Raw genomic sequence first — 26,124 nt, 5'->3', positions numbered from 1 at the left:
TCAAAACACAGAATTTCGAAACTTATCCTCAAATCACACACAAAACATCATTTCCCCTCTCTAAACAACAAATTCTCTCTCTCTCTTCTATTCACTCTCTCAGTTTACAACCGTTTAGAGCAATTTTTTCAAAAACTGAACTGAAATGAAATGAAGTCTTACTGAATAGTTTGTACCGATTTCTATATACTTGTGTGTTTTATGTTCAAAGCCGCTCAAAAACTAAAGAAATTTTTTGATAAAAGCAAGTAAATTCTTCGATTAGATCAATAGAAATATCATAACTTTGATCATAAGCACCGACATCATCGAAATTAGATAAAATAAGCCAATTCAAATGTCAAATAGTGACGAATATGAGGAAAAATTTGGAGGTGATTGAAAAAAAAATTAATTTTTGTTTATTTTCGTGTTAAAATTGTCAATTTCTGGATATAATCTGTGAAAAAGTGCTGGATGATGGTTAAATTTAAGGAATAATGTGATTTTAAGTGCTAAAAAGTGAAATTTATTGGCAAAATAACAAATTTTCACTTTCCATATAACTGTCTGGGATTTGGAATAAATTCCGACACCTGAAATACTTCCAATACATCTTTACATCCTTAAAATCCACTTCCAGTTCCATAAAATAGTGAATTATTGCATAAAATAATGAAAAACTTCAAGATCCAGAATTTTCTGGAAGTAAAATTTTTATTCTATAAATTTCCACTTCCCATGACTTATAAACGCGACCTAAATGCACCATCATCAATACACTCAAGGCCGTTGACACGAAAATTTTCTTCTTATAACTTTTTATCGTGTACTTACACAAGAACCGTTTTACATATGTATGCTTCTATTTTCATAAATCAGCTGAGGACGATAGCGGTAATATTGACGAAACAGTAGATGGCTCTGGAGAGGAAGAAGATGCAACGAAGGCTGTCAATAATGTGAGAATCTTAATGATCTATTCCATTCCTGTATCTTTAGTGTATGCTCAATATTTTAGGAGGAAGACGACGACTACGAACCTGAAGACCGTAAACGAAAGAAAGGCAAGAAGCGAAAAGTTCGCAGCGAGGAAAAGTCAAAAGGTCGCAAAAAGAAGAAGCGAAAGAAGAATGAGTCTGAAGAGGAGCCAGAAGAGCCAGCTGGTGATTCTGATGAATATTCCAGCAAACGGGGTCGTAAAAAGCGAGAAAAAGAGGAAAAGAAGCCAGCACAAGCTCCAACACCAGCTCCATCGTCTGAATCAAACATGCCGACTATTGAGGAAGTTTGCAGCACTTTCGATTTAACCGATGTGCCAATTGAATATTCTGATACGGATTATCAGAATCTTGTCACTTATAAGATGTTCCAGCAACATGTAAGACCAATTTTACAGAAGGAAAATCCTCGTGTACCAATGTCTAAGTTAATGATGCTTGTTGCCGCAAAATGGCGCGAATTTTCTGAAATCAATCCACATATGCAACAGGAAGAGGAGGAAGCAGAGAAGGAGGACATTTCAGAGCAACCATCACCAAAGTCGCCTGAATTTACACCAAAAGAGACAAAATCTCGTTCCAGTAAGAAGGCTGCAAAGCAAGTAGCCGAAGAAACATTCGAGGATGAATATGATGATGAGGAAGCCTCAAAATCATCAAAAACAAAATCTAAACGTGGTCGTAGTGGAGGTAATGGAGGTGGAAACAAGAAAGGTGGACGTAAGCCAAAAGTTCCAACATTAAAGATCAAGTTTGGCAAGAGGAAGAACGCAAGTTCAGAGGATGACCAAGAGGAATCAGTTGAAGGCTCTGAACGTGAATCGGACATAGAATTCGAAAAGATGTTACAACAAACTGACGATAAGGAAGAAGAGGAAGAAACAAGACAGACAACATTGACTGAGGAAGCTTCGTCCGAGCCAGTCGTCCGTAAAAAGGCTAAAACTAAAATTGGAAATAAATCAAAGAAAAAGAAGTCAAAGAAAGCAAATTTCCAGGATGATGACATTGAGCATCAAGATTATTGTGAAGCCTGCCAACAAGGCGGTGAAATTATTCTGTGTGACACTTGCCCTAAAGCATATCACTTGGTATGCTTAGATCCAGAATTGGAGGAAGCACCAGAAGGAAAATGGAGCTGTCCAACATGTGAGGCAGAAGGTCCAGTTGAACAGGATGATGATGAACATCAAGAGTTCTGTCGTTTATGTAAAGACGGAGGTGAACTGCTCTGTTGTGACTCATGTCCATCAGCATACCATACATTCTGTTTGGATCCACCGTTAAGTGAGATTCCTGATGGCGATTGGAGATGTCCACGTTGTAGTTGTCCAAAATTGCCAGGAAAAGTAGCGAAAATCTTAACATGGAGATGGGCTGAGCCAGTTCCTGAAGATCCAAAGAATCCACAAGCATCAACATCAAAAGGACCACCGCCACAAGCTAGACAACGTGAATATTTCATCAAATGGAAGGATCTCAGTTATTGGAATTGTAGTTGGATTACTGAACTCCAATTGGATGTTTTCCATCCACTCATGTTCCGTTACTATACACGTAAATATGACATGGAGGAACCACCAAGGTTCGAGGAACAACTTGATGAACGTGACAATCGCTTCAAACGATTAAAGCGTCATCGCCACCATCATGGTCATCAAGAAGACGATTCAAAGGACTTGGAAGTAAGATTCTATCGTTATGGTATCAAGCCTGAATGGCTTGTTGTTCATCGTGTCATTAATCATCGTCAAATGCGTGACGGAAGGACACTTTATTTGGTAAAATGGCGCGAACTGCCTTATGATCAGTCAACCTGGGAAGAGGAAGTTGATGATGTTCCTGGATTGAAAGGAGCTATTGAGTTCTATCTAGACTTAAGATCCAATACAATGGAACCAGGTGCATCAAAGAAAAATAATAAAAAGAAAGGACGTCGTCGTACAAAAGAGACAGAAGATGAAGAGAATCCACAGGTTATGACTAAACGTTATGTCCCACCACCAGATCGTCCAATTACTGATTTACGTAAAAAGTATGAAACACAACCAGAATATTTCAATGAGACTGGCATGCAATTGCATAATTATCAATTAGAGGGAATCAACTGGTTGCGTTATTCATGGTCCAATGGAACTGATACAATTTTGGCTGATGAGATGGGTTTGGGTAAGACAATTCAGACTGCGACCTTCCTTTATTCACTTTATAAGGAAGGCCATTGTAACGGACCATTCCTAATTGCCGTTCCTTTATCAACAATTGTAAATTGGGAGAGAGAATTTGAGTTGTGGGCACCGGACTTCTATTGCGTCACATATGTTGGTGATAAAGAAGCACGTGCTGTTATTCGTGAGAATGAATTAAGCTTTGAAGAAGGTGCTGGCGGTAAAAGAACAACTAAGATTAAGAGTAATACAATTAAGTTCAATGTCCTATTGACAAGTTATGAATTAATATCCATCGATTCTGCATGCTTGGCATCAATTGACTGGAAAGTTTTGGTCGTCGACGAAGCTCATCGTTTGAAGTCAAATCAATCGAAATTCTTCAAGTTCCTTGCAAGTTACAATATTGAGTATAAATTGCTGTTGACTGGAACTCCATTACAGAATAATCTTGAGGAGTTGTTCCACTTGCTGAACTTCTTATGTAAGGAAAATTTCAATGATCTTGCTGTTTTCCAAAGTGAATTTGCTGACATTTCAAAGGAAGAGCAAGTACAGAAGTTGCATGACATGTTGGGTCCACACATGTTGCGTCGTTTAAAGGCTGATGTATTGAGGAACATGCCATCGAAGAGTGAGTTTATCGTTCGTGTGGAACTGTCACCGCTGCAAAAGAAGTACTACAAGTTCATCCTGACAAGAAATTATGAAGCTTTGAATCCAAGATCAGGCGGTGGTGCCTGTTCACTTTTGAACATTATGATGGATTTGAAGAAGTGCTGTAATCATCCATACTTATTCCCAGCTGCATCAGAAGAAGCTCCACTTGGTGCTGGTGGAAATTATGAAGTCACAGCTTTAGTTAAAGCTGCTGGAAAGTTAGTCTTGTTGTCCAAAATGTTGAGGATATTAAAGGAACAAGGACATCGTGTCTTGATCTTCTCGCAGATGACAAGGATGTTGGACATTCTTGGAGGACTTCCTCGAAGGTGAAGGATACAAGTACGAACGTATTGATGGTGGAATTACTGGAACTTTGAGACAGGAAGCTATTGATCGTTTCAATGCTCCTGGTGCGCCTCAATTTGCTTTCCTTCTATCCACTCGTGCTGGTGGTCTCGGTATCAATTTAGCCACAGCTGACACTGTCATCATTTATGATTCCGATTGGAATCCACATAACGTAAGTACAATATTGATATTTATAGCACATAGCAGCAACATTTTATGCCAATTCATCACAAATTCTATTTTCTACAGGATATCCAAGCATTCTCTCGAGCACATCGTATCGGTCAAGCAAACAAAGTCATGATTTATCGTTTTGTCACAAGAAATTCTGTCGAGGAACGTGTGACACAAGTTGCAAAGAGAAAGATGATGTTGACACATTTGGTCGTCAGACCTGGTAAGCTTATGCCTTATTATTAAAATATTCCTTAAATTAATTCAATGACCTTTATCCATAATTAATAAGGTTTGGGCGGAAAGGGAACAAACTTTACGAAACAAGAACTTGATGACATTTTAAGATTCGGTACGGAGGAATTATTCAAAGAGGATGGAAAGGAAGAAGAAGCAATTCATTATGATGACAAGGCAGTCAAGGAATTATTGGATCGTTCCAAAGGCGGAATTGAAGAGAAGGAAAATTGGGCTAATGAATATCTATCAAGCTTTAAAGTAGCCAATTACAGTACTAAGGAAGAGGAGGAAGAAGAGACAGAAATTATCAAACAAGACTCTGAGAATCAAGATCCAGCATATTGGATTAAACTTTTGAGACATCACTATGAACAGCATCAAGAGGATGTTGGACGTTCTTTAGGTAAAGGCAAGCGTGTCCGTAAGCAAGTCAACTACACAGACGGAGGTGTAGTCACGAATGAATCTCGCGAGGATCAGACATGGCAAGAGAATGTCTCAGATTACAACAATTCAGACTATAGTGGATATTCCGATGAGGAGAATCAGGATGAAGATGAAGAAAACAGTGAAAGTGGCAAGCGTAGTCGTCGACGTATGGAAAGGAAGGATGACAAGGATCGTCCATTACCGCCACTCTTAGCTCGCGTTGGTGGAAATATTGAAGTCCTTGGCTTCAATCCACGTCAACGTAAGAGCTTCCTCAATCTTATTATGAGGTTTGGAATGCCACCAGATACAAGTTCAAGCACCACAAATGCATGGCTGATTAGAGACTTGCGTGGAAAGTCTGAAAGGAACTTTAGAGCATACGTTAATTTATTCATGAGACATCTTTGTGAACCTGGTGCTGATAGTGCTGAGACATTTGCTGATGGTGTACCACGTGAAGGACTTAGTCGTCAACATGTGCTGACTAGAATTGGTGTCATGTCCTTGATACGTAAGAAGGTTCTCGAATTTGAACACATTAATGGATATTATTCCATGCCAGAGCTGATTAAGAAGCCTTTTGATCCAAATATTCGACCATCAGAAGACATTAAGGATGAAGACTTGTCAAAGTCAGCGACATGCAGTACAGCTCCATCACCAGCACCATCTACAAATGATAAACCAGATGATAAGGATCGTGACAGTGAGGAAAAGAAGCTTGATGATGATTCCGATAAGAATGAGAATGACAACAAGACAAAGGAATCAAGTCCCAGTGGATCCATCAAGAGTGAAGTCAAAAAGGAAGATTCAAATGGATCTGATGATAAGAAAGGCGATGATGACGATGATGATGTCGTTCTTGTTAAGGACTTTAGTGAGGATTCAAAGGAAAAGACTAAAGATCAATTGGAAGTCCATAAACGTCAATTTATGTTTAATATTGCCGATGGAGGTTTCACAGAATTGCATACATTGTGGATCAATGAGGAGAAAGCAGCATCTCCATCACGTGAATATGAAATATGGCATAGACGTCATGACTATTGGCTACTTGCTGGTATTGTAACACACGGTTATGGCCGCTGGCAGGACATTCAAAATGATATACGATTTGCAATAATCAATGAGCCATTCAAAATGGACATCAATAAAGGAAACTTTTTGGAAATTAAGAACAAGTTCCTGGCAAGAAGATTTAAATTATTGGAACAAGCTCTTGTGATTGAAGAGCAATTAAGACGTGCTGCATATTTAAATCTAACACAAGATCCAACACATCCAGCGATGAGTTTGAATGCACGATTCGCAGAAGTTGAATGCTTGGCTGAATCTCATCAGCATTTGAGTAAGGAGAGTCTTGCTGGTAAGTTTTATAAAATTTTATATCCAGCCACGATTAATCATTAAAAAATATTACTTTATGCGCAGGAAATAAACCAGCAAATGCCGTGCTGCATAAGGTGTTGAATCAGCTTGAAGAGCTATTGTCTGATATGAAGTCAGACGTTGCGCGATTACCCGCAACATTAGCTAGAATTCCACCTGTTGCTTCACGTTTACAGCTCAGCGAAAGGTCAATTTTATCACGATTAGCTACAACTGGTAGTCCGGCATCAACTGCCGCAGCAAGTATGTCACAATCTCCCTTAGTTCCAATAACTTGAAGATATTAATCATCTTCTTCCATTTTCACAGCGAATCTAATGAATTTCCCAGCTGGTTTTGCAAATGTCGCAAATGCAAATATGGCTGCAGCTGCAAATGCAAATTTACAGCATTATAGATCTCAATTTGGTCAAGGATCGAGTCAAGGCAACGTTTAAGATTCATTGATAATTGCTTCTACATTTTTTTACATGTTCCATAATTACTGTGCATTACTGTCAGTGCTACTTGATCACTATTGTGATGGATATGCACTTGTGCTGACGGAACGGCACTTCCACAGTCACAATACTTTTTATTCAAAATTTAATTGCGTGAAACTGACACTTGAATGGACTTAAAATCATATTTTTCGGATATTGATGTCGCTAAAAAAATTAAAATTTATTGTATTAAGGATGCAGTAACAGAATCACTTTAGTATTAATAATCTTTAGACATGTTTTGGAATGCTTTCAATAAAAAAAAATGTCACCTTAAAGCGGTTTCTTTTCATTTTTTGTGTCTGTAGGTGGAAGTGAATATGGTGGTGGTGCAAATGTCTGAGATGGCATTGGTGCCTGATTAGTGAAATTAAATACTGGATATTTTGGATTAAATGCTTGCTGATCATGTAAACCTTCATCGTTGTCTACTTCCTGAGTTGTTGTCATCATGGCTTCTTGATATGATGGCGGTGGTAAGTCTTGACTTAAGTTAGCAACTGGTGCTGTTGGATATGCTGCTTGTGATGTACTTGGTTGGATGTTCCATCCTGTTTGAATCTGTTCTTGTTGCAGTCCTGGATACATGTTTTGATATGTTGATGTCAATGGAACTAAAAGGATATAGACATGAAATTACTGTGGATTGCTATCAAATTCCAAAGTCACTTACCAGTTCCAATAGTAATAGGCAGCACAAGAGTCAAATTTCTATGCATTCCAGCAGTTCTTGCAGTCACAAGAATTTCATAAAACACTTGAATCGGTCGACAAGTTCCAGTATTTGTTGGTGGAACTGCTGGAATCACCAAATTGCCCTTAGCTTCTCCTTTCTTCTTAGCTGGAACTCCTTGATGCTTAGTCATAGCTACACGTTCCTCTCGTCGTCTGGTTCTCATACGAGGAGTATCACTGTTGTAGTAAAACATCTTCATCAGTTCTATTGTGATCTCAGTGACTTCAACGCCTGACTCATTATTAACAGATACACTAACAGGAGCTGATTGACCAGATACATATCCACAAAATGGAATTTCAGCTGACATGAATAAATTTTTATTGGAAAATCCCAGGAAGAAGCTTTTTGACACTTCCGCTTTTAATGGCATCTTTAATGATTGTGGCTCATAATTCAAGTCAAGTGGCTTGAGGACAGTAAATGCATAACAGAATTTAAAGTCACTTTTCCAAGGTCTTTCGACTTCAACCTGTGGGAATTAAGAATGTTAAGTTAGGTCAAGAATTTAAAAAATTTCAACACAAATGCAATGCTTACTTTGATTTGATAACGAATATATCCATATTTTGACTCAAGACTGTATGTAGGAAGGAGAAAATTGAAAAAAAATCATTGTATTACTAAACTTATCAGTTTATTTGATAACAAACCTTGTTGGTAATTGAGCTGGCAGCGCGCAAATGAAATTAAATCTATGGACTCCTTCGGCTAAATCTATTGCCTCACCTAAAATATCAATTAATTTTATTTATAGATTACAGATAAGTGGATAGGAATGTTAATTAGTTACCATTGTAGCTTCCTATTAGATAACTGAATGTGCTGACATAATCTTCTCTTCCTTTATAGTAAATTGTTCTTCTATGCTTTCCTGATCCTTCATGTTCTGTCCATTTGCACTGTTAATGAGAGAAATTTTGTAGATTAAAGCTTGCTTTGACTTTTAGGAATGCTTTTAAGCTTAATAGATGCTTCAAATTGTTCTTAATTAATTAATTTGACACAAATATTGCTTTTGTTGATATTTTCACTTTGTTTACAATTTCTGTTCTTACGATCCCCTGAGGGACATGTCAACTGACTGAAGGGATTATCAAATGACTTAGGGGGTTGTCAACTACATTTGTTTACAAAAATATGTAAACAAACAAGCATTTTTACAGATTTTGACTTAATTGGAACTTTATTTAGCAACTAAATGCTTGGTAGATGCTATATTAGTTCCAAACTATCATTTAAGACATGAAAATGTGACTAAAAGTTAATATTTACTGCAAAATTTGAAATTTTAGTACCTAAATCTAACAAAAATATCAACAATTCTCTATTTTTAGTAAGAACCATCACTAGAACTCAAATCCACTTTACTCTGATAGTAAATATCTTAAGCTTCCTTATCACATTACGTAATATCGACAAAAATATTTCACAATACCTTAGCAAAACCTTCAATCTTTAATGTAACTCCTTTTATGCTTCTCTTCTTCTCATTTGTAAGTTCAATGGCACCAGATAGTGTTTGTCCACTAAAGTAAATGCCTTGATGATTATTGTCATAAGTAATGTTGCAATTTACCATAATAAAGTCAAATGACGTGCTAATAGTCAAAACACACAAATCAAACTGAGAATAGTAAATGGAACTTGTGGCTCTTAAATGAGCATGTGTTATTATCTCACGGGCTGTTGTAAGTGTGCGATAAATTTGATAAGATAGCAGGAATAGCTGAAATTCATTCAATGCCACAATGTATTGACGGATAGTCGACATCCCTGGCATCAACCGGCAAGTGATTCACAATAGAAGTTCCATTGACGTATTAACATTGTTAGGAATTAAGCAAGACACTGTTATCAATATTCTGTGACTCATAAAAGGTATAAATACTTTATTTAATAAATTTATCAATAACAAGACATAAAGGTTCACTCAAAATCCATACATAACATCTTTAGCTTAATACTTTTGGACGATTGCCGAGTCGGAGACAGTTCCTGGTCCACCGTTACTTTGAATTCCATTCTCTTGTTGACTGCTGGAGTTTTGGGTTTGTGAATTATTGAAATTGTAGAATGGATACATGGGATGGTATGGTCTGGTGCCCATTGAGTGCTCTCCGACTTCGCCTAGTTCTATTTCTTGACCTCGTTCTTCTGCATAGACTGCTTCGGCATATGATGGTGGTGCTAAAAGTTAGGGATGTAAGTTAGTAATGGAAATAGGAATAATCATGTCTAGTATGCAAATAGGACAGTGGTGGGCGACCTGTTTTGTGCCACGGAACAACTTAGTGGTAAGCTACGACCGAAACTGCACATGGTATGTAGTCCATGGCATTCATAAATTTGACATACTTTGGTGTCGCGACACACAGGTTGCCCATCACTGATCTAGCATCATAAACTCTCACTAAATCCAGTTGTGGACAACTTGTGTGCTGCGGCTCACTAGTGGAAATGCCATGAACTCCATTAAGTGCAAGGCTTACCACCAAGTTATGCCATACCACAAAAAGGTAGCCTACAACTGACTTAATCCCCATCCCAACTTACGCAATTCCCCATTATTCTGTCTCTGTGGAGGCTGCTGCTGCTGCTGTTGTTGCTGTTGTTGTTGCTGTTGAGCAAGACTAAACGAATTCACAAGTTGCTCATAATTTCCTAATATTGACATTGGTGATGTCGATAGCTGCGGTGCTGTTGGACACACTGGAGTTTGTCGAATATTTAATGGCACTGTTCCAATAATTATTGGCAGTCGTATAAATGGATCTGATGCAAATTTCACGACATTGCATCGAACTTCAACTTCATATGACACATTCAGCAATCGACAATAGCTTGAGTTTGAGGGTGGCACAGGTGGTATTGTGAGTTGCTGATTAAAGACTTTTCTTGATTCCTTCTTAATTTCTCCGTACCTGACCAGTGTCTCTGTGACTGTCTCTTCCTTTGTCTTTAGCTTTGGTATTTGTGAATTATATTTAATGTGTTTCAGCAGTGACACAACAACATCCAGCACATCCAATCGTGAATCATTTCGGACCTCAACATACACATTCACCATCTGACCTGGCACATATCCTGATTGAGGAATCGATGCAGACAGATGTAAAGGTTTCGTTTGACAGAACCAGCAACAATAAGTCTTTGATGTATCCAGCTTTAATGGAATTGTTAGGGATGGATTTTCATAATTTAGATCAAGCTGCTTGATGATTGTGAATGCTGTCTTGTAGGTAAGGTCGAACTTGAATGGACGATCTGGAAGTGGATGTAGATTTGAGTTAGGGAACGATACTGGGGTGCATCCAAAATTGGGAGATGAAGGCATTTGGACAGGATGTCAATACATACTGTATGCCTCAAAAGTCATTATGGATACACCCCCAGACATAGCTGATTATCTAAACCAGAGGTGGGCAACCTTGTATTTTCCACGGCACACCTTGATGGTAAGCCTTGATCAGCATACGGATCATGAAATTTCCAAGATTACACCAGTGTGCTATGCCTCACAAGTTGCCCACCACTAAGCTTAACTTACCCAAAATCACATTGACTAGATAACGAATTGATCCATGATTAGATTCACAGCTTGTGGGTAGTTGAGGTGGGAGTACTGACTGAAAATTGTATCTGTATTGTCCTGGTGCTATCTCAATCTGATTACCTGTAAATACATAGATGCTTATTGTGTATGTTATGAAGTATGAGTATCCCGGGCAGCACAGGTTGATTGCTAGGGTATGGTTAGGTCGCTGTATTGACGGTAAGAAGTGCAGTTGACTTGATGGTTCTGGGATGACTGACTTTGACCCAATTTTGGGGAATAAGGGCTGTTGCCCGTATTAAGCTACTCAAGCATGTCACTCAAAACAATGTAAATTCCCAGCCCTTAAATCCCATAAATCCTCAAATTGAAACTATCGATCACACTTCCTTTCTAGAAATTATATCTTATCAACACAAAAAGAATCAGCGTCAGGTCACGAAGCCGACATCATGGACTCCCAAATATCTTAGATAAAAATTATCAAGACTTAACGTCTAAGTACTGATTATGGGCAACTGTTATTGTTGAAAAACAACAAAGTAAATTGTCATTCAGCTGTTCCGAATGTCAACTAATTGTTGTGCCTGTATCTTGTCACGATAACATGTCTTTACATATGGAAATTCATTGGAAGTTACAAAGCATTTAAACTTGATATTCATAATAGATTATTGTTAAGCTTAAGTGCTGTGCATAAGAGCACTTACTCTTATCTGTGAAGTAAGATTGAAGTACTTTAGACATAGAAATGCTATGAAAAGTGGATGGAAGTATTTTGAAGGTAAGGCTGATTGATGGGTTTTCCCTGATTTGAGGATCTTATATGTCATGTGCCTGAATAGAACAAGTCGGATAATTGATCAGTCATTTAGACACGAGTCTGACTTCGGTTTACATCCTGTCCTATGTCAGAGTCACGCCGACTTGATACCGGATTTTGGATCGATTAACCGACTTGGGCTATTCGGGATGCATCAAAGGTAGACCAGAGTGGATAGACTTTCTTATTAGGAAGCTTCTGGGAAGTATGCAATGAAAGCGGTATATGGCAACCAGAGTTGGCAGGACTCCAATGCGGGTGCGACTTCCAGAAAAAAGTAGAGTTGAAGTCCATTGAGTCCCGACTTTTTGAACTTTTGGTCCGGACCCCCAAAGTCCTGTCAACTCTGATAGCTACTTAATGAGAATGTAGGTTCGATTCCCAAAGAGATTCTTTGGTAGGAATCGAACTCAAAAGATCACTAGATTCACTGCTTATTACTGTGTCTTAATACCCCAGATTCTAGTTTAATTAACAGCAACTATCTTGAATAGCACAAGTTAGTTAATTGATCCAATATCCGGAGCCAGACTGGCTTGATTCTGATCAATTCGGTTTGTGCTGTTTTGGTATATTTATCCCTATGCCACAAATTATTCATGACAGCCAAGTTTGTGCCACATTGAGTCCATTGATTGGATGTCAGTTGACCACCATCAAGGATCCATGATGTATAATAAACATGTGCCGATCAGATGTGAAGCTTGCCATAATGTATTCAATCCAAGACACTACTATTAGCAACATCCAAAAATTCCAATTTACCTTCCGGACTTCCAATCAAATAAGAAGTTGATGACATGTAATCTTCACGTCCCGAGTATGTCACATTCCTTCTACTTCCCGTACTTGTGCTTTGCTCTTGTGTCGAGCGGTTAGATCTTTCAGACTACATAATCAACAAAAGTAATAAAATCATTAAAAAGAGACATCCAATAAATCATATCGTTGCTTCTTCTTACTTCAGTCCATTCTACTTTCGCATATCCCTCAATTTTCAACACTAAACCTGCAACAAGCGATAACGAAAAAAAAAGTTATTTCCAAATTAGTATTTAATTGCGTTCCAGAAAAAATAAATAACGATCAGCATTCCCATACCTCTAATCTTTTTTGGTTTATCTATTGTTAATTCTACAACACCAGACAATGTCTGTAAAGAAAAAGTAAATAGAATGTCTTTAAATAAGCTTCATAGAAATTATGATTGTATTAGATATTATGTGATGGATAGGGATGGGTTGAGGGAGGGGATGGCAAGGGTTTACTAGGGTTTCTGATTAGTGGGTAGCCTCTGGTGATGGAAGTAACTTATGGCACTGATATTCACTGTTTCTCACACTTTTTGGAGTGCTGTAAGCTGAATCGAATTAAGTGACCCGAGCAGCACAATGCGATGAATCGTCATGAGATTGAAATCAGCCGTCAGCTACTTAACAGGTCTTATCGTTAGTTCGGCGAAGCCCTGGCAAACACATTGTGATATTTGGATATAAGGGTCTTTTTCAGGAGCGCTTTGAAGTTCAATCGGTTTTTGGATTAAAGATGTTCCTACATGGTGGACATAACTGATTGGACCGGTATTCACAAGTATCCCGAGCGACAAACCGGGGTCGAAATCATTAGTCACGTTGCCTCCAGAGCAAGGTGTCGTTAGGACGGTAACGTAACTGTGTCTAGCTTACACATTGTGATGTCCAATATCGGGGGTGCATTCAAAGGCTGTTTTGAATAGGACAGAGCTTAGTGGGCCAAAAGGGTATGCAACCCCTGAAGTAAACTGCCCTGCTCTCCTAGTCTCAATGGTATGAGCCTAATATGATGTCAGGAAGTAGTCAATACACCAATATATCCATCTATGGATATCACAGTAGTCACATTAGCAACAAAAGACATCAATTCTTATCCATACCCAAAACTTCATGTCTAAATCAACACAAATGACAACAAACTAAACCAAAATCTGATCTAAGATCATAATCCACATCCAGAACTGCACTTACTTGTCCAGCAAAAAATATTGCATTCGGATTGTTGTCAAATTTCACTTCACATTTCACAACCATGCTGGGAAAGTTCCAATTGTATATACTCTTTTTTTTGTATAATTTATCAGTAAATAATCAGCAAATATCAGATAAATAATCAGCACAGAAATAAATACGACAAGCTTAATACTTTTTTTTTTACATGTTTCCAAGTCGATGTCGACACTCAAACTGAAATAAAATAACAAACAAAGTATAGAATGAGATATGTTTGTCAATACATCACATGCTTTACGCTCTTTACGCTCTCAAACCTTAGTCTCTGATTACAAAATAAAGTAGAATTCAGTTACTCACATGTTGCTATGTATTTTATCAAAAATTTGAGGGGAAGTGAGGAAGATAGTAAACAAGTAGCTGATGACATCGAGAAAAACGTGCTGCATACTTCCAAATTTAATTAACACTCTGGGAACTGATTGTGTAACAAAATTATGCTAATTAGACAGTTGTTGCTTTAGATTAGTTCCGATTTTTCGATGAGTTCGGCTGGAAAATTGAATGGAGAAATGTTAGATAAATGTCTAATTGGGCTTAATATTGATAGGAATTGAGTATTAAGACAAAATACAATTAACGAAAATTTAGGTTTTGAATTTTAACGAAAATTTAGAATTTGAATATTAACCGAAATTTAGAATTTGAATTTTAACGTAACTTGAAGTTTAACAGAAATCTAGAATTTGAATTTTAACGGTTATTTAGAATTCAAAATTTAACGGAAAATCAAAATTCAAATTAAAGTTCAAAATTTTAACTTTTAAGTTTATATCCAGTTCTAGCTTCTCATACCCATTCCCACCATCCCCAACCTACCTCTATGACTTCTCCTCCCATTATTCACCTTCACCGGCTCAGAATGCTTATCACATTCATCCTTATCATCGTCATTCTTCTCCACAAACGGAATATGTCCAATAAATACAGGAATATCAGTCTTGACTGTTGTTCTTCTGTTAGATTTCGTACAGAATCTAAGGACATAACCGATTCTTACAGTTTCACTTGATATTGGACTACTTCCATGAAGTTCCTTAGGAATCATCAATGACTGCTCAAAAAATGTACTTTCAAATGGTTTTATGGATCTAGCAGATGTTACAGCAATTGGAAAGAATGATTTTTTAGTGGATATGATTGGGAATTGACTTGAGCATGTCTCGGTACGGAATAAAGTTAGAGTTGTCTTTGAATACTTTGATGGACCTTGATTGCAAGCTTCAATTCTCGTCTTAAGTTCTTCACCAGCAACAAATCCAGACTTGCTTATTTTCATCGACACAACAAGCGGCATCGTCTCACAACAATCAATTCCATCACCAACATCTGTTTCCGAGTCACTTTTACAGCGCAGCCACGGAAAATTATTCAAATTTTCCATCCTGACAATCGTGAATGGCTTCTCGTAAACAATATCACGCATATGTGGTATATCAAGTGTGACTTTCATGCTGTATTTGATACTTCCATAAGTTCCTTCATAAGAAGAAACAGCCGTGATTGGAATGACACAGGAAAATTTATATAAATGAACTCCAACGGAAACTTCAATTGCCGCGCCATCGACTCTTCCAAAGAAATGGCTGACGTGTTCCATGAATTTTTGTGATCCTTCATACTTGACGGTTTTGTAGATTTTACGTTTTGTCCATGCACAGTTGGCAATTCCGACGACTTCGAGTTTGAGGCCTGAAAAGGAAGCAGGAAGTTGGATGTGATTCTTATGGACTTTCGGATCTGCTTACCTTTGGTTTTCTTGATTCTTTTCTCAACATACAGCTCGACGATTCCTGAAATTTGAAGCTATAACATCACTAGAACTAGAAATATCCATCAAATTACCATTCATTGTATCTCCAGGATGAAAGATTCCAGTTGTATTGTTCTCAAATTTGATGTTAAAATATGAGCAAGGAGTCAATGTAATTGCTGACATTTTGTAGCTTGACGTCTTTAACTTTTGAAGCTTTTAAAGCAAATGACTGAAGTTCTTATGGAAGGACTGGAACTATATTGTCATAAGATAAGGAAGTTCTTATGAATATTTGATCAAGTACAAGATGTTTTGGAGATTGAATCAAAACGTGACTTGATGTTATTGATTTTTAAGGAGGTCAGTAATTTAGGTAAAGTTTATTTGTGTCAATTTAAGGAATTTCCGATTAATGCACGTGTTAATGATCAAGACAATGTCCTATATAGGTATGATTTCTTAAGAATTATGTTCAAAACTGTAAGTCTAGACTTGAGTGTTAAAGTGTATTATTGACCAATGATGGATATGCTGTAACTCAACAAGGAAGTCATGATAAAATTCGGGAATTGATTGAACAAATTTGAAGATATTTGGACTAAATTATGGCAAAGGTATCATTTCGATTTGTGATATCATGCCTACGTACTTGAGTCACAATAATCCTGTGCATTGTGTCAAATCCTTGTCAAATTGACAATCCTCTATGTCAGCGTTGTTAAAACTTAGTGCCAAGGCATACTGGAAATGCAATGAATCACAGCATCACGTTTGTGGATTCGGTCGTGGTTTACCACTAAGATGTGGCAAGGATCAAAAAAGCTTGAAAAAACAATTTCCTATGTAAGGGTTGAGGTGGGAATCGAACCCACGTACTCACAAATAATAGATTTATCGATACACGGTACGTTGCTTGACAACTCGACTATAGATGCCATATGTTTGCTCTGGAAGATTCTTCTACATATGACTCAATACCACAAACTCTACTCTACTTCGACGCCAAAGTCCGAAACACACTTGAGGATTCCTCCTGAGGTATGCCTTGTAATTACTGAAGTTATGGATCCTTATGGTTCAAATTGCGTCATTCAATCTTCAGAATATCTCCAGATGTGAGACATATGCTCCATAAAATCATCCTTCATCTTGCCTATGAAGTCTGTTAGCAGAACATCCTATAAGATTAACAATATGACATCTATAACCATAAAAAGGACCTAATAACATTAAAAATTAAGAAATAAAACAAATTGTCCTTTCATTATCTCAAATTTTTTTTTATTATTCACTTGTTTTTATGATCCTACAGTGCTGCTGTATTTTTAGTACCGCATTTATTGTTATGAGATGAACGACTACTGTCAACAAATCGTTTTTAATTTTTAGTTATTCCTTCATCTCCTTTTAATATTTAATTTGTATGGAACGTGTACTATATGAAGTTATATAGTTTATAGGCGGATAGGCGCTTAACATTTAAATTTACTGTCTTTGTCATAGTTGTGATTGTTGGATGGAAAGAGGAGCTGGTAGGAATATTGGAAACTGATCCTTAAATTAAGAGAAATTTGGTAAGCATGAAGGTTTTCAAATTGTGAATTAAATGGACAATATTATTGGATTTTCAGTGGTTGATTTAAAAATGCAGTAAAGCAGGCGTTGCTCATCTGCTCCTCTTTCACAAGACAACAATCATGATTATTGATTTCCATTTTTACTAAATTTTACTTTTATTATCTTCTGTGATTTTCCGCTGATTGGCGAAATTTGGATTCAAATTTGAATTATAAAGGAGTTTGCAGTTTCAATAAATTATTTCAGGACTGTTTAATTCATTACAAAATGTGAATTAAATTTCAATCGTTTTTAACGGATTTTCTGAATTCAAATTTTTAACGGTTTTAAAATTTTCAAAATTTCAACGAAACTTTCGTCAAAAATTTGAATTTCGAAAATTCGTTCGAAATTTGAAATTTTGAAAACCGTTAAAAATTTGAAAAATCGTTAAAATTTTGAAACTTTGAAAGCCGTTAAAAATCTGAATTTTGAAAATGTATTAAATTTTAGATTGTTTTAACTTGTAATTAAGCTCACGGTTCTTCCGTCAGCAGTATTACCTCCTTCAAACTCAAATTTGAATCCAATTTTCCAATTTAAAATGCTCAGCTGATAAAGTTAAAATATTAAAGCTTTATAATTTTTAATCTTAGCTATATTTTTTCGTCATACTTTATTCGAGATTTTCATCATAATAAAAATCACAACATACTAAATATTATGCTGTAAATGCGCGCCATCTCAAAAAATTTCATCTATAATTTTTAAAATCTATTTAACTAATTGCTCGTTTATCTAGGATTTGTCACCTTATAAAATGTATGCATTCTTGCCATTTCCAGCTGATTTCATATCTCATCGTTATGAGGAAAATTAAAAATTAATTAATATAGTTTTTTTGAATAGTAGAAGCGTAGTGTATTGTGTTTTGTGAATATACATAATAGAAATAAAGATAACATTCAAATAATAATAAAAAATAAAATAAATTGAAAATTTTTCTCTCTTTTTATATATCTGCAGGTTCCTTTTGTCCTCTCGTAACGTCTATCCTCGTCCTTGTTTACTTAATAACGATCTCTTTTCTCTTATTTTGTCTATTTTAGAATAAGAATACATTTGGATTTACGGTAAGTTTTTGCTATCCTGTACGTAAACTCGGTGATGTTACTGATGGAGGCGTTGGTGTTTTGATATTCCTGATACCGTCTCCTTCACAGATATATTTACCTATGGAACAATAGAAAAGGGATTATGTTTGAATAGGTCGGTAAATTTGATGAGCTTTAAACAGTTAGGATGTGAATTTAATTTCGTGAAAATAGAATTTGAAAAATTGAATTCTACAAAAACCGTTAAAAATTCAAATTCTACAATTTCGATACAAAATTCAAATTCTACAAAACCGTTAAAAATTCAAATCCTTAAAATCCGATAAACAAGACAAAATTCCTTACCAGCAACAAATCTTCGTTTCACCAGTGATATCCTATATCCAGTACCAGTTAATTCAAAATCAATTCCCGACAATGTCGTTCCTTCACAATTAAATTGTGTTGTAAGAATTGATGGCGTTGATGGACCATTTGAGACTTCAAGTCTAGCTCTAAGCGTATCAATGCCACCATTATCAGAATGTTGTGAAATATCAGTAAAATTCCATACGAGCTTATTTGATTCACCCAACCTGTAAGGATATTGTTATGTAACATGACATGACATTAATTGAGGATAACAAGGAACTTACCATGCTGAGTGAGGTTTAGATTGCACATTACGAACACCGCCATCAACAGGAACTGATATCGACACATTTAATAATGGTGATGCAGATGCCATTGCATGATTATTGTATTTATAATCAATCTTAATATCCGTATGGGATGGTTCACATTTCCAATATGATACCAGTTGAAATGGACAGGATTGAGCACCAGTTTTACTTTTAATTGTGTATTTCAAAATATCCACATTAAAGTATGAAGCTGTAGGATTTTGTTCGGACTGACGACGAAGGAGGAGTGTTAAAGCTGGCATGTTGAACTCAAGGATTGTATTTGACGTTGACTTTTCACTGGAAGGACAAAAATTTAGTGTCAAATTAGAAAATGCAAAAAAAATTTAACGGCATTAAAAAATTTGAATTTTAAACCAAATTCAAAAATTCAAATTTTCAAAAACCGTTGAAATTTGAATTTCAAATAGCCGTTAAAAATTTAACTTACACATTAATGAGTTGCTTATTTGGCAAAATATTTTCGAGATTCTGAACGTTCTTAATACGGAAGCATAATTTAGCTGGATTTGGATTATTAGCGAGTACATTTACAATTCCAGCCGGAAATGACAGCATCATGTCACCAGACATTTTTACTTGACATCGAGATTCATCACTTCCTCTGTAAAGCAAAGCAAGCAAAAAATTAGCATTTACACGAAAAATAAATTCAATTCATCTAATTTCCATACTTAAAGTATGCATGAATAATCTCATGGAAAGCTATTGCAAGTGGTATTGTGTCGCTCATTCCTATTGTTAACGGTGATGGTCCACGACTTCCTAAGTTAGCACTAACTGTTCTAAACTCTAAACTTCCTACACTATCAGCACGAGCCATTGCCGGCGACACACGACCAGCTCGAATTTGCTCTGAACGCCTTGATGGCGGTCTTGGAATTGCAATTGACGAGTTTGGAGTTGGAATTTGACGATTGAGTTTCGATAAATTTGCTGATGCCGGTGCTGATGAAATGTCACCGACTTCTGAGAAGATGTCGAGATCTGCGTATCGATTGCTGGAATTGAGAAATTTGAATTTTTGAAAGCCGTTAATTTTTCAAATTTTTAAAAACCGTTAAATTCTTACCTAGTAGAATTATTCGTCATCGACAGCGTTGGACTCTGTAAAGGCGCATACGGATGAGCTGTTGTTGGTGTGCTGGCATTTGATGCTATCGGGCTCTGGTGATGTTGCTGAAAAACATGATTAAGACTCAAAACGTCACTATTTATCGCCTTATCAGCCATTTGCTGTGACATTGATTGAGATCTCTTCATCCGATCATTTTCGTTCTGCGAATTACTTCTTCGCTCTTTGAACGAATTCAAATTCTTTTATATTTTTAATTTTTTTTGGCAAATTAGGAATTCAGCACACACACCAACATTAATTATGTTTTTATGTTATTTTGATAAAAGAATTTGTTAGTCAAGTAATAGAAACAAGTTGACCGAAACATGACAGAAGGAAATACATGAAAGATAAAAAAAAGAAAAAAAAAGAAAAACATGGCATGGATATGCAATAGATTAGAAAAATGTGATGTCATATGGAATGATATTTTTCTTGTTACTCTTGAGAACTGGATTTTATTGCTCACTGAAAGCATGACTTGATACAAAAGGAATTTTTATTGACGTCAAGTGGCATGGTTAATGAGCAGTAACATCCAGTTCTCAGTTTATGGACGCAATTTTGTGAAATTATGCTGCAAATTTAAGAATTCATTTGCAGCCAACTTCAAGTAACAAAAAAATTCAAATTTTTAAAAACCATTAAAATTCAAATTTCTAAAAACCGTTAAAATCACAATTGCTCTACTTTTTCCAAAATTGCGTCCATGTCGACAATCCAGTCGACTTTTCAACACATCTGATATCATTATAAAGATTAATGAAATTAATGAGTATAACTGATACCAATAAAAAGCTCAAGAGTGAGAAATAAAAGTAATTATGTAGAAGCAATAGGCAAAAAAAAATATTAAAGCACAAAAAAAAAGTAAGTAGGGAATAAAATTTATTACCGATAAAGCACCGATTGGAGAAAGCGATAAATTCTCGACAGTTGCTCGTAACTCATCAACAGACGCTGATATTGGAGCTGTTCCGTTATTAAGTGGCTTAATTTCAACATGAATTTTCCTTTCAATTTCATCGTCACTATCGCTATCGGAACTTGAATAAAATTTATCTAAAATGAGATAAAGAAGACATCGTTAGTGTCTGATATGGAATTGGAGTAAGATCAAGTATCTTGTATAGCGCATTCTCTTAATTAACAATGATTAAGACAAAGTTTACTTGGATTGGAACAAAATTTTATGGAAAACTCGTGTCAGCGATTGAGCTACACGGAATCTACGCAGCAAATCGTCCTTTCCTATTCTATCGATTGCATGAAGCGTGTTTTATTGTGTCGTAGATCTCACGAGTTATGATATATTATGACATATAATTTGTTTCATCCATTAATTTCCTCATTTTTGATATGAATAGTCATCATGTCATGTGATTTCTTTCGGCATACTGTTGTTTTATTGCTTATAATAAACTGTATCGCACGAAATCATAAATAATATTAATATTGTCATCATTTTATGCTGGAATGTCGATGAACTTTGATAGGAATTGTTTCATTGGGGTCGATCGCTATTGATGTCTATACTTTTGTATGACAGTCATGAATGTAAGACATGACTAGGATGAGAAACTCAGACATCATTCATGAACAGCCCCACACGATGTAAATACCGAACATTCATGATAAATTGCCTTACAGACTTTCTACATCTTGATGACAAAACAATCAAGTCTTATTTATACAGACTTAATGGCGACTGAATGATTTCATTGACTATTAAGAAAATGCGCTAATATTAAGTCTATGACTCATTTAATTACTTTTCTGTGGCGATGTATTCTTATTCCATGAATTATCTTGTGGCTTAACACTATATTCATCTTCATCGACCTCGGGTGTGGCTGTTGGTACTGTATTTCCCGTAATTGATGATGTCGTAAGTGTTGGCGTTGTGACCGTAACATTGGATGTTGTTGTCGGATGTCCAGATATCTCCGGTTTCAGTGAACCACCTGATATTGCAGACAACGTATCGTCTTTCTCCTCACTACATAATAAGACATGAAAATTTTGTGAAATTTAATTAGCAATAAGCTACAGCAGCAACATATGATATGAATAAATAAAGTATCATCTTACCCGTCAGATTTAGCTTCCTCTTTCGTGCTATTCGTTTCGCCATCTTTCTTCTTCTTATCTTTCTTTTTTGACGGCTTTTTATCACGTCTACTCCGCAAAAATCCAGAAACTGTTTTTGCATTTATTTTTTTTTGTGGATGTTTCGTGTGTGCGAGAAAGAAAATTATAAATTAAAATGTATCTCCCTTCACATGGTCAGCTGGCAGATATTGAAGTTGATTGACAGTATGGTAATGAATATTTTTTTGAATTATGCTTAATCAGATAAAACTTTAATAAGATTATAAAGCTTATGAGATTGACAAGACGTAAAATTTAATTAATTTTTTTTTGTGATTATGCTTCTGGAGAAATTAAAAAATGGATGTAATGGATGATCTTTTGGGAAGATTTGAGGTTTTGGTAGTTAGAGGATGAACGTGTATGAATATCCGGAATTTAGCTCCAATGTAGGATTTGACTAAGAACCGCAGGCTTGCTTTCTTGTATTTTAAATGCACATTCATTCTTTTGTCCACAAGCCTGCAATTTTAGACGAGTCCTCAAACTGATGAACTCATCACGAGTGACACATCATGACAATGACTTTGTATATGCACTCATCATGAAGTCTTGTTTTTTCCTCATATAACAGCCAATTACTCATTTATTCATAAAATCAGGATTGCTTTGAAGTTGTTTATTTAGATATCTAAATACCAGGCTACTTTGCTTTTTACCAACATGAACAACCTCAAATTCTAGGTTAACTAGTCCATTTTACATTGTTCCTAACTTTAAAGTGAACATAAGGCAAACTAGATTTTACTCAGTCAAAATTGGATAAAAACTAGCTTTCAGGACTTTTCTACATCATTTTGATGTCATCGTGGCAACTTTGCATTGTTTTGTGACTATTTGGTACCAGATTTGCAAAACAAGCACCTGTGACAGGTAAAAACCATACAAATTCTTGATAATTCTTACAAATCCATACAAATTATCAATAATTCATATGGTTTTTGTCTGCCACAAGTGCTTGTTTTGCAACTCTGTTTCGTACCCCTTGGGTACCATAAACAGCCTTGTTGTAAGAGCCTGCATGTGTAAATTGTAGGGAACCACAGGTTTGACTTCTTAATATTCCTTAATATAGAAAATTGTGTTTTTTGTCAGATGCATTGGGATTCTTAGCAATATTTAGCATAAGAGTGGCAATGTAGGTGTTCAAAATCATGTCTAACACATAAAATTCATCAGTTTGCTCTGATTTTTTAGAAATTTTGAACAATTTCTTGCTATGGTTCTGATTCATTGTCTCGATATCTCAAAGTTCTACCAAATTATGTCCTAATCCTTGAGACCTAAGTGATAAATCAATCAAAATTCCTCAATTTTCTCAATTCGAATTCCAAACCTCAATCAACTTCGATCTCTGTCTTTGACTATTTACATAAAGTTGTTATCACAACAAGCACAACATGTGTGTGATATAATACATTAAAATGATTAATCAATTAAAAAGCTTAAGTTTAAAAATGGTTATTTTGCATAAAAAACACATCTACTTGGCATTATCGACAGACCAGCCACCTAAAAAAGCTTTACAAATACAAAAAAATAAATAAATAAATTATTAAAAGTAATAACTTTGTCTATTTAAATTTTACAAAAACAAATACGAGAGCAAAGTACAAAAATAAATAAAAATACAGCGCACATGTTTGCCCACATCAGATGTGAAATTGCAGAATAAATATTGCATAAGCACCAAACCAACACCACAAATATTATTTATGGGCAAAAGAGGAGGCAAAATTAATACAAGTTGAGTGAGTGAGTGAGAGACATAGCTGTAGACAAAAATGTGCAGTGTAGAAGAAAATGAGGAAACTAAACAACAAGCATTGCAAATAGTTATATCTACATATAATTGGGTCAGTGTCAAGGGAAATAGTTTGTGCTATGCGATTCAGTTTTCATCAACAAACATGTGAAGCCAATAAAGACTCTAATTGAATTTTATGATGAAAAAAGTGCTCGCGTGCTGCATATTTATAATACCGAATAGCACAAGTCGGTTGATCGATCAAAAGTCCGGCACTAGGGTAGGCTTGGCATGGTTCAGACTTGGTGCTGGATTCGGATCAGATTTAAAGTGATGTCGACCTGGTCTCGGACTCGACACCATGCCAGAGTCACGCTGATTAGGTCCCAGACTCGACACCATGTCAGAGTCACGCTGACCTGGTCCCAGATTCGACTCGTGGACCTGGTACCGAACTCGACACCATGCCATTGTTACGCCGACCTGATCCCAAGCTGGCGTGACTCTGACTTTATGCCGGATTCGGGTTAAATCTCATCTGACCAAATCAAGTCAGAGTCACGTCAACTTGATGCCGGATTTCGATTCAATTAACCGACTCGTACTATTCAAGTAATCTATTAGACTGACATTAATGGTAAGAAAGCATCTTAAGAGCAACAAATTCAAATCTTTTCTCAATTTTCTTAAATTAAAAATTTTATGAAAAAAGAAGCATAAATGGATAAACAATAAATCAAAAATACTTCCCGCCCACTACAAAAGAAAAAAAAATAAAAAAATAAAAATGAAAAATGTAAAGGAAGTCTATAACTGGGATATTGGTTAAGGAATATGAAAGAACTTTCACTTGAAAAAAAAACAATTCCAAAAAGAACTAAAAGCTGCATAGAATTTAAAACGCAACCATCTGGTAAATATTGATTATAGATATAACTTTGAGGCTATTCCTAGATTGCGTTTTAAACTTTTTGTAGGTATGCGCATAAGAAAAATGTAATGAGGTGAGAAAAATAATTTCTGTGTTTAAATTAGCTATCATGTTCAAACAAGAAGGTGCATTGGAGCTATACCATCTTGCAGTCAGTAATATATTTTTTAGAACTAGGTAGATGATCTTTACTAACGAACGTATCGTCTGATAAGAAGTGCTTTTTTATCGTGCGATAAGTGAATATACTGTCAGGGTTATGGCCTTGGCAATAATTTTGAAATAATCCACCAGGATTTACGTTATCTAAATTGATTACTTTTTATTGTGAAAAACATACTTGTGGAATTTTGTTTACTGTTCTGACTGTTTTTGTGGTTTACTATATTTTGGAGTAGCTTTTGAAATTTCATGCTTTACTTAAGAGATGTAGGATGTGAGAAACTCATGGAATAAAGCTATTGATAGGGACAATATTGAATATGTGGAGGTAGTCAGCGATAAAAGCTGCAAGCAAATTTCAAGTGTCATCTAAAGAAAGGCCATGAACTATAATAGATTTGTATGAGATATCCTCAGTGCAAAGATATCCTTACCATAAGGGTGCTTAAGATTCTAGTCAAGGAGGTATATCCTTAGTGTAAAGGCTTGAGTTTAGCATATAAAGCAAAAAAGGTTAAATCTGATTGCAAAATTGCCAAAATGAAGCAAAGTAATCATTGGCCGATTGGCAAAGACCTCAAGTTTAAGTAAAGAATATTGCATATGTAACGACAAGGGTTCAATTCCCATTAAAAGGAATTTATTGGTTTGAGCTAGTAGCTGATTTTTTTACTAGATTTTAATTTATTTTTTAGGTTTTAAACTTGATTCCAAACCCTAAAAGACCACAGAAATCACTTTTCCCACCCAATGTATGATGAAAACTCTTCTAAAGCAAGGATGATTCAGTGTCAGCAAAATAAAATAAAAGTAATGAATTTAATGAAAAATGGAATTTGACTTCAATACGTGTTTGTGTTTTTAAA

The 26,124-nt window shown here is 35.8% G+C and overlaps 5 protein-coding genes across 11 annotated transcripts in view; 1 reads left to right on the top strand and 4 right to left on the bottom strand.

Annotated features, from left to right (window-relative positions):
* The first annotated feature begins 183 nt into the window (after nucleotides 1-183).
* LOC139086710 (chromodomain-helicase-DNA-binding protein Mi-2 homolog) lies at nucleotides 184-7,157 on the top strand. The gene is given in 8 exon segments (XM_070635289.1): nucleotides 184-374; nucleotides 862-941; nucleotides 1,001-4,117; nucleotides 4,119-4,331; nucleotides 4,409-4,556; nucleotides 4,626-6,374; nucleotides 6,440-6,640; nucleotides 6,707-7,157. Coding segments are annotated over 8 exon segments (5,673 nt in total). The 5' UTR covers nucleotides 184-337; the 3' UTR covers nucleotides 6,835-7,157.
* Nucleotides 5,688-9,232, bottom strand: LOC139086711 (arrestin domain-containing protein 2-like). Its single transcript, XM_070635290.1, has 7 exons — nucleotides 9,054-9,232; nucleotides 8,409-8,517; nucleotides 8,269-8,344; nucleotides 8,156-8,195; nucleotides 7,553-8,087; nucleotides 7,152-7,493; nucleotides 5,688-7,044 (listed from the first exon to the last, which is right to left on the bottom strand). Exons 1-6 carry the CDS (start codon nucleotides 9,195-9,197, stop codon nucleotides 7,153-7,155), a joined length of 1,245 nt encoding a protein of 414 aa, XP_070491391.1. The 5' UTR covers nucleotides 9,198-9,232; the 3' UTR covers nucleotides 5,688-7,044; nucleotide 7,152.
* A 246-nt stretch (nucleotides 9,233-9,478) lies between these two features.
* Nucleotides 9,479-14,200, bottom strand: LOC139086762 (arrestin domain-containing protein 3-like). Its single transcript, XM_070635346.1, has 7 exons — nucleotides 13,998-14,200; nucleotides 13,096-13,147; nucleotides 12,957-13,003; nucleotides 12,760-12,883; nucleotides 11,166-11,291; nucleotides 10,172-10,882; nucleotides 9,479-9,805 (listed from the first exon to the last, which is right to left on the bottom strand). Exons 1-7 carry the CDS (start codon nucleotides 14,058-14,060, stop codon nucleotides 9,576-9,578), a joined length of 1,353 nt encoding a protein of 450 aa, XP_070491447.1. The 5' UTR covers nucleotides 14,061-14,200; the 3' UTR covers nucleotides 9,479-9,575.
* Nucleotides 14,201-14,499: 299 nt separating this feature from the next.
* Nucleotides 14,500-15,978, bottom strand: LOC139086754 (arrestin domain-containing protein 2-like). The gene is made up of 3 exons (XM_070635337.1): nucleotides 15,885-15,978; nucleotides 14,859-15,731; nucleotides 14,500-14,531 (listed from the first exon to the last, which is right to left on the bottom strand). The coding sequence occupies exons 1-3, from the start codon at nucleotides 15,976-15,978 to the stop codon at nucleotides 14,500-14,502; spliced, it is 999 nt and encodes a 332-aa protein (XP_070491438.1).
* A 1,076-nt stretch (nucleotides 15,979-17,054) lies between these two features.
* The window catches only part of LOC139086768 (F-BAR domain only protein 2), a 38,007-nt gene continuing 28,937 nt past the window's right edge, over nucleotides 17,055-26,124 (bottom strand). For 6 of the 7 annotated variants that reach the window (XM_070635352.1, XM_070635354.1, XM_070635356.1 and 3 more), the window contains 9 exons: nucleotides 22,359-22,467; nucleotides 22,040-22,266; nucleotides 21,163-21,329; nucleotides 20,223-20,467; nucleotides 19,825-20,151; nucleotides 19,581-19,754; nucleotides 19,103-19,429; nucleotides 18,813-19,042; nucleotides 17,055-18,585 (listed from right to left, as the gene is read on the bottom strand). In XM_070635352.1, the coding sequence (XP_070491453.1) occupies nucleotides 18,497-18,585; nucleotides 18,813-19,042; nucleotides 19,103-19,429; nucleotides 19,581-19,754; nucleotides 19,825-20,151; nucleotides 20,223-20,467; nucleotides 21,163-21,329; nucleotides 22,040-22,266; nucleotides 22,359-22,467 (1,895 nt within the window). In that variant the 3' untranslated portion in view covers nucleotides 17,055-18,496. The remainder of the gene's footprint in view (nucleotides 18,586-18,812; nucleotides 19,043-19,102; nucleotides 19,430-19,580; nucleotides 19,755-19,824; nucleotides 20,152-20,222; nucleotides 20,468-21,162; nucleotides 21,330-22,039; nucleotides 22,267-22,358; nucleotides 22,468-26,124) is intronic. The other variant, XM_070635355.1, reaches the window with a different exon arrangement.

This window comes from Chironomus tepperi, unplaced genomic scaffold (genome assembly GCF_022539635.2).
Source record: "Chironomus tepperi strain 1889 unplaced genomic scaffold, CSIRO-AGI_Ctep_v1 contig_88, whole genome shotgun sequence".
Taxonomy (NCBI): domain Eukaryota; kingdom Metazoa; phylum Arthropoda; class Insecta; order Diptera; family Chironomidae; genus Chironomus; species Chironomus tepperi.
The sequence above is the reverse complement of the archived record's forward strand: the minus strand, read 5'-3'. Positions and strand labels throughout refer to the sequence as shown.

What these genes read in the sequence shown, in the direction of transcription:
- LOC139086754 (XM_070635337.1), bottom strand. Translation starts at nt 15,978, where the DNA reads ATGTCAGCAATTACATTGACTCCTTGCTCATATTTTAACATCAAATTT. An exon ending in TCCTGGAGATACAATGAATG is followed by an intron (nt 15,732 to 15,884) that starts GTAATTTGATGG and finishes CTTCCTTTTCAG; the next exon opens with GCCTCAAACTCGAAGTCGTC. An exon ending in TGGGAGGAGAAGTCATAGAG is followed by an intron (nt 14,532 to 14,858) that starts GTAGGTTGGGGA and finishes TCAATTTTCCAG; the next exon opens with CCGAACTCATCGAAAAATCG.
- LOC139086711 (XM_070635290.1), bottom strand. Translation starts at nt 9,197, where the DNA reads ATGGTAAATTGCAACATTACTTATGACAATAATCATCAAGGCATTTAC. An exon ending in TCTAATAGGAAGCTACAATG is followed by an intron (nt 8,345 to 8,408) that starts GTAACTAATTAA and finishes TTGATATTTTAG; the next exon opens with GTGAGGCAATAGATTTAGCC. An exon ending in GCCTATTACTATTGGAACTG is followed by an intron (nt 7,494 to 7,552) that starts GTAAGTGACTTT and finishes ATATCCTTTTAG; the next exon opens with TTCCATTGACATCAACATAT.
- LOC139086762 (XM_070635346.1), bottom strand. Translation starts at nt 14,060, where the DNA reads ATGGTTGTGAAATGTGAAGTGAAATTTGACAACAATCCGAATGCAATA. An exon ending in CAATATTTTTTGCTGGACAA is followed by an intron (nt 13,148 to 13,997) that starts GTAAGTGCAGTT and finishes TTTTCTTTACAG; the next exon opens with ACATTGTCTGGTGTTGTAGA. An exon ending in TAAACCAAAAAAGATTAGAG is followed by an intron (nt 13,004 to 13,095) that starts GTATGGGAATGC and finishes CGCTTGTTGCAG; the next exon opens with GTTTAGTGTTGAAAATTGAG.